We start from the raw sequence: 7,324 nt of genomic DNA on the forward strand, positions 1-7,324 counted from the left end.
GCTGCAGTCGGACCTGCCTCCCCCTGATCCATCTTCATCTTCCTCACTGCGCTGCAGCTGCTGCTTCATTCAGAGCCACATTTCCTCCAGGCCAACTTTCCCAACAGCTGGAGGTCAGGAGACCCCGGGGGTCCCCGCAGCGGCGGGCTGGCAGGCTCAGGGGTTGTTTGTGGCGTGCCCTGGTTTGAACTGGGGTTGGGCTGGGCTGGCAAAGCAGCACCAGTGTCAAAGCAGCAGGCATGCCTGCAGAGCAGCGGCGGGCAGCCCTATGGAGCATGTGCCTGTCTTAATGAGCACCGCTGCTAATTAAGAAAGCCTGACCTGAGCTGCAGCTCCCAGGGCTGTGGCTGCAGCTGATGGGTGTTATTGTCCCTGCGAGCCAGCTGGGAGAAGCCAACGGCTGCGTGAACTTGGGCTGAGCTGCCCCCGCGTCACCTCCATGCGCCCGGGGAAGGTGGATGAATGTCCCCAGGGTGAGTTTGCCCCTGGGGAGCTGCACGGAGCAGCCTCAGGGCACGCACGGGGCATGCATGGGGCAGCTGGAGGGGAAGGAGAGTCTCCCACCCCCACCAACGCACCCAGGTCCATCCCCAGGGCTGCGGCCGTGCTGGGTGCGCGCGTGTTTTCACACCAGCAGAATGGGTGTAGGCAGCGACTTCTCCTTCTGCCCGTCGCTGCAGCTTCCAAAATCTCCTCTCGCTGCTGCTCTCCCTCCCCACGTGAATCATGAGCGGAGAGGGAGGACGGCTGTGGGCGCGGGTGCGAACGCATGGGCTGCGGCGTGGGGCTGCTCACGGGAGCGTGCACGCTGGCAGGAGGGGATGCGTGTGCGTGTGTGTGCGCAGAGCGAGCTCCCCTTCTGGTTTTGTGCCGGAGAAGAAAATCGCTGTATTTTGTCATTGGGGTGTGAATCATGCACTCCTGGGTGGGCATTCACTGCCTGCCTCCCCGGGCAAGTCAGCCCTGTCTCCTGGGGGAGCTGAGCACTGAAAAAGAATTGGGGGGGGGGGGGGGGCTCATTTCTTCCTCAGTCACTGTGCCACGTGGGGAGTAGGACCCGGGCCATCCATCGGCGAGGGAAGCCTTCCCCTCACCGCCTGTGCTGTGGGATCACAGGGAAAGCTGGAAACCCCTTGTTAGTGGGGGCAGAGTGGGGCTGCTTGGGTGGGCATCAAAGGGGGCTCCTCAGCATGGGGGGTGATGATCTTCCCGGTGCCGGGGAGGGGGCTGCGGGCCCACTGGGGAGCGGCTGCTGAATGCAGCAAGAGGGGGTTTGGAGCAGGATGAGTTACTGCTTGGATCAAGCCCCCTTGCAGATGGGGACTCCCCCAGCCCAGCCGTGGGTGCCTGAGCAGGGACCCCCCCTGCTGTGAGGGTTTGCCCCCACCCTTGGGGCGATGCCGTGCAACTGCCGCTGCCTCTGGGGACAAGGGAAGAAGGGGGGACAAGGACAGACACCAGGGCAGAAAACCGGCTGCCCCAGGGACCCTGTTGCCCTGGGGACCCTCATCCCAGGCTTTACTCTGCATCAGTTCCCCCCACGCTGGGCTGCCCCTGGTCCCCCCTAGCTGAGGCAGAAGGTGCCATCCCAAGGCTGTGTCCCCTCTGGCCATGCTGAACCAAAGCCCCAGGTCCCTGGGGAGGGGGGACTCAGCAGCCAACCCTGGACAGGCGCCTGCAGCCCCTCCAAGCAGCAAAGGCACCGGGTAATGTCCCCCCACAGCTGCCACATCACCTCCATCACGGTGGCTGCCAAGCTGCCTAATGAGGGGCTTAACAAAGATTAACTGCTCCATGCTGAGCGGGGCTGGGGCTGCCCTGGCAGGACGGGTGCTGGGGGCTGGGGGCCAGGGGACTGTGGGTGCATGGACAAGGCTCGTGCCCACTGGTGGGGGTGCTGCCAGGGTGTCCCTGCCTGCCCAGCAAGCACCAGCAGATGGGTGTGATGTCTCGGGTGGGTGAGTGCGTGGGCTGCGATCTGCCTGTGAGAGAGAAGAACATTTTTACAGCAGTGGGTGGCTGTGTGTGCACAAGGCTGCCCAGCGCTGCGAGGAGCCCGTGGGGCTGCCGTGCACACCCTGCCCATCCTGGGGTGTCCCAGCCCCATAGCACACATCCCTGGCAATGACTTTCCCCCCCCAGAGGATGAAGCAGGGGAGCTGAACCCTACATGGGGGGTATCAAGCAGCCCCCTTGCCCCAGAGCATGTGGATGCACACAGGGGGAGATGCAGGATGTTTCCCATCCTACCCTAGGTGAGGGGAGCAGCGCTGTCCCCTGCCACGCCCACACCTGTCCCCCCACCCCCAAACGACCCCCACATTTCCAAAGCGATGGTGTCCAGAGGGGTCAGTGGCACTGAGCCCCGTAGGAGGCAAGTTGGGGTGGACGAGCCAAGTATCACCAGCCATCTGGCTGCTGAGGTGGGCCTGTGTAGACCCCCAAACTCTGGGGGGCAGTGGGTCCCTCCACACCCTCACCAGGGCTGGGATGCTCACTGGGCCCCAGGGTCCCCCCCCAGTTGAGATCCAGACCAGCAAGGGGGCTGCACCTGGTGTTTTGCCATTTCTGCATCCCCAGGGATGGCCACAGCTGGAAATCGCTGTCTAGCTTGGCAGGACCTGGGCTGGTCAGGGCAGGGATGGAGCTGGCTCTGTCCCCTCTGCCCAGAGTTGTGTGTCCCCATCGCCCATGGGGACAGCAGGGCAGGGAGCTCCATCCTGGCCCATCCCATTCCAGCCCCCACAGCCCCAGACACAAGCCAGGGCTGTTGGAGGACAGCCACCGTTGGGGCTGGCTCACCCCTGGGGACAATATAAGGTCCCAGTGGGGGGCTGCTGGCTTGATTGGCCGCATCCTGCCTCTCCCCTCAGCAGAAGCCATGCCAAGCCCCTCTTGCAGCCACCCCCCACCCCCCTCCTCTGTGCATTAAAAGCTCAGCAGCCCTTCCCTGGCCAGTGCACCAGTCCGTGGGACCGGAGTGGGGCTCTCCCACAGCAAGGAGCAGGGGAAAGGGGGTACGTCCATGCCATCATCTTTCTGCTGCTGCAGCACCAAACAGAGCCCCACTGGGCTGGGGTGAGCTGTGGGGCTGGGAGGATCAGGGGCTGGCAATGGGTGCGAGGGGCTCACTGCACTGGTAAAGGCTTGAGATGAGTGAAACCAGCAGAAATTAGGGAGCAGCATCCTCAGCCTGGGGTACAAAAACTCTGGGGTGGGTTGTTGCTTTTGCATTTGGTTTGGGAAAGACGTGCGGGAGGCTGCTGGGTGCTGCGCCCCTCCACCTGCTCTGCCGTGGGTGCACGCGTGGGCGTGCAGCCCGATGGGTGGGCGATGCTGCAGCCGAGGGTGCATGGTGGGTGCTGGGGACCCATGCACGGGGCCAGCTGCAGGTGGGAGTGAGCTCCCTTCGGGAATGGACCCCGGCGGGTTTGGGTGCGGGGCTGCCACATGCACCCTGCCTGGGCTGAAGATCCAGGGGTGTCCCCGTGCAGGCAGCCCCTGTGCTCAGGGCTGGGTCACAGGGTCCCTGTGGCTTCTGGTGCCCTCAGCACCAGCTGGATCAGGATGCTGCAGGCTGAGAAACAGCATCCTGGGCTCTAAACGTGGGTGTAGGAGTGAGGAAGACCGAAGGGGAGAGCAGCAGAGTGCCAGGGCTCCTGGGGTCATTTCTGCTTGGCTGATGGGTTTATTTGGGCCAGTGACCAGCTTCACCCGTCACCTTGAGCCTCCCACCACCTCCCGACCCCCTCACTGCCTCCTTGGGGCTGGGAAGGCCGGGAAGCAAGGGCAGCCCGGCATGGCCGCGGGGCCTCTCCTGCACAGCCGTCCAGCCGAGCGTGAAATGTGTTGAAAAGAAAAGGGACGGCATAATGCTCCTCGGGCTGGGGGTGGAGGCTGTTTGTCCCCCACGGTGGCCACAGTCCCCACCACAGCTGCAGAGCGGGGCTGGCCACAGCCAGCGTGCCAGTCCTGCCGTCCCATCCCTCTCTGCTTTCAATACTTTGCAACCATTTCAGGGCACCTGGCCCCATCCTGACCTGCGCTGCTGGCCCTGTCAGAGCCCTGTGCGCCTCGGGACTGTGGTCCCCAGTGCTGCCCTCAGAGTAGTGACCCCGGCTGGGTGCAGGATGAAGACCCTGGCCTGGCTGGCCATCACCAGCCTGTGTCTGGGGGGAGCCTGGGCTGTCCCAGCCAAGGAGGAAAGGAGGAAGGCAGAGAAGCCAAGAGCTGATCTTGCACTCTACGAAAACCTGGACCTGGACAACTATGACCTGACGTTGGACAACTATGGTGAGATCCTTGACCTGAGTAACTATGAGGAGCTCTATGACTACGGTGACCTTGCTCCGAAGGTGAGGGGGATGCAGGAGAGCAGCCGGCACACGGGGCAGGTCTTCCTTGGGTGCGTCCTGAGAAAGGGGCTCGGTCCAAGGGATGGATGGGGCACAGCTGGAGAACCAGCCTCTGGCACAAGCCTACAAGCCCTGGTGGCTCCTCCACCACTCTTGCTGGTGGTGGGAAAAGCTTTACCCGACCCTGACCTCCGCCAGCTTCCTTGTCCCCTGCCAGCTCCTGGCCAGAGCATCACTGCAGGAAGCCAGGATATGAGGCTTCTTGCATCCCTCTGGGCAAACAGGCAGGCGGATTTCTGAAATGCTGAGCTAGGAGAGCTCTCCAAGGAGGAGCTGGCTTTTCAATAAGACCTACCCAACTGCCCTTGGCCCCTTGACCAGTGCTGCCCACTCTGGAGGGGACTGGGAGGACATGCTTGGCCACCCCAGACCTCAGGCCCACGCTGTGTTTGCAGATTGAGGTCGGCACCCTGGCTCCTCGCCCCAAGGACCCCGCAGCTCTCCCAAATCTGGGTGCCACGGCTGAAACCCCGGAGCTGAAACCTCCAACCATTGCCAGCCCCATCCACCCAGCACCCATCCCCGCGCAGGGTGAGTGTGGACCCCTGGGTGCAGCGCAGAGGTGCAGTCAGCGGGGTTTGGTTCCCATGGGATGCAGCCCCGTGTCCCAAGGGGTGGCAGGGCTGATGCTTTGGAGAAAAGGAAGCAAATCCTTTTGCCACCAGCAGACAGCAGCAGTTATTTGCTCTGCCTGGGCAGCGAGGAGATGGGGTATTGGGGGTGCGTATTATCACACAGCAGGCAGAAGGGCTGCAGCGAGACATTTCTGGGAAACAAGAGCTCCAGCAAAGCAGCAACACTTTAATGAGCAGAGGCATTGTGACAGTCGGACAGAGTAGCAATTAGATTAGTGACAATTAAAATCCTGTAGCGAGGGATAAATATCTTTATTCATTTTCTGTCACTCTGGACTGGGACAAATTAAGTGGGAGGCAAAGGGAAATTGTTGCCTTGCTGCTTTGAACTCCCCCACTAATGGATGCTGTGTCTCGCGGGCGCTGGGGGAGAGGAGAGGGAGCACGTGGAGGGGGACACATGGCTTTACCCCTCCTGCCACCCCTGGCCAGCTTGCCAGGACCCTCACCCAGCCGAGACAGATGTTTTCCTCGATGCAAAACTGTTATCCTTTGCTCTGTTTCCTTCTGTGGAAAAACTAAGGGGGCCAAGTGAGCTCTGGGTGTAACACTGCTGTGTTTGGCAACCTTACATCTCGCCCTCTCCCACAGGAGGTATTTGGCCCTGAGGAGCTTCATTTATTAGCAGCTCCCTTGGCTGGGAGTTTCTGGCGCTTCCCCTGATGAGGTGGCCTGGGCTGTTTCACTGATGAAGGTGCTGGGGCCGTGGCAGCTCTGGATGCTAAAGATTTCATGTACCCACAGCGTGGGCAGGGGTGGGCACATCCTCCCATCTCCCTGCACACTGGGGTACTGGGGGGGGGCCGGGGAGCTGTGCCATGCCATGCCATGCCATGCCATGCCATGCCAAGGGTTGCCTGTACACCCCCAGGCTTGCCCAGCTGCCTGCTCTGCCTGTGTATTGGCATCTCTGTTTATTGCGACGATGCTGACCTGGAGCACATCCCACCGCTGCCGCCAGACACCACCTACCTCTATGCCCGCTTCAACCGCATCGGCACGATCCGGGCCAGCGATTTCACAGGGCTGAGTACGTCCAGGCAAGGGAAGGGTCAGGCTCCGCAATGGGGCATGGCGGGCACTAAGTAGTTCTGCGTGGGTCCCTGTTCATCTCCTCCCTCCTCTCCCACCAGAGAAGCTGAAGCGAATAGACCTGACCAGCAATTTCATCTCCTGGGCGGACGTGGATGCCTTCCGCCGGCTGCCCAGCCTGCAGGAGCTCATCCTGCCCGAGAACAGGCTGACGGCGCTGCCTGACCTGCCCCACAGCATCGTCCGGCTGGATGCCCGTCTCAACAGGATCCCCAGCACTGGCCTCCGGCCTGAAGCTTTCCAGGTGCGTGCTGGGTGCTGGGGCTACCAGCCTGGTGGCTGAATCCAGGCTGGCTTTAACCCAGACCTGCTGTGCCAAGGGGTAGCAGGGACGGTGCAGAGGGCCGGAGCAGGGCTGGGAGCAGGGAGGTTCACCTCTCCCCTCTTCCCGCAGGACCTGAAGCAGCTGCAGTTTCTCCATCTGTCCGATAACCAGCTGGACTATATCCCGGCACCCCTGCCCGAGAGCCTGCGCTCCCTGCACCTCCAGGTGAGACAAGCCCGGGTCTGTACCTGTGTCTAGCAGAGCTCACCATCTCCTCCTCCTCCCCATCCCTTTGAATCTGATTTTGCCCTTTGCCTCCCTGGCCAGAACAATAACATCCAGACCATGCACGAGGACACGTTCTGCGACAGCCGAGACCACAGCCAGATCCGCAGGGCGCTGGAGGACATCCGCCTTGATGGCAACCCCATCAACCTCAGCCTCTTCCCCAACGCCTATTTCTGCCTGCCTCGCCTGCCCACAGGCCGCTTCTTCTGAGCCCCACGGCCCCAGCGCTGGGAAACGAGGGCGAGTGTTCCTGGACCCACCATTCCCCTACCCCAGACCCCCTGGGACCCTGCTGCCCCATGGAAAATATGGGATTAAAGCAGATGCATTTAACCCTGGTGTGAGCTGAGCTTCCATGTAGGGTGAACTCAGCTCTGGGGCAACCAGCGCAGGGGATGGGCAGCTCTAATAAAATGAAGACTTCAAAAATGCATTCAGTGTCACGTTCTAAACAGCGAGAGCAGCAGAAAGTCCTCACCCAGCCCCAGCCCAGAAGCTGCACTGTGAATGATGCTGTTCGCAAAGATGGGGGCTTCCTTGTGTCCCACTTCTTCCCCAGTTCCCTCCTGGGGCCTTGGGAGCACCCCTCTGTGTTTGCTTTCAGAATTTCCAGGAGATTGTGAGCTGCA

General features: G+C 61.7%; 1 protein-coding gene across 1 annotated transcript; it reads left to right on the forward strand.

Moving 5' to 3' along the window:
- Window positions 1-3,583: 3,583 nt before the first annotated feature.
- Window positions 3,584-7,099, forward strand: OPTC (opticin). The gene is made up of 6 exons (XM_027816554.2): window positions 3,584-4,355; window positions 4,811-4,946; window positions 5,922-6,080; window positions 6,184-6,386; window positions 6,537-6,632; window positions 6,735-7,099. Exons 1-6 carry the CDS (start codon window positions 3,873-3,875, stop codon window positions 6,903-6,905), a joined length of 1,248 nt encoding a protein of 415 aa, XP_027672355.2. The 5' UTR covers window positions 3,584-3,872; the 3' UTR covers window positions 6,906-7,099.
- The last annotated feature ends 225 nt before the right edge of the window (window positions 7,100-7,324 follow it).

The sequence above is a fragment of the Falco cherrug genome, chromosome 16, assembly GCF_023634085.1.
Source record: "Falco cherrug isolate bFalChe1 chromosome 16, bFalChe1.pri, whole genome shotgun sequence".
Taxonomy (NCBI): Eukaryota; Metazoa; Chordata; class Aves; order Falconiformes; family Falconidae; genus Falco; species Falco cherrug.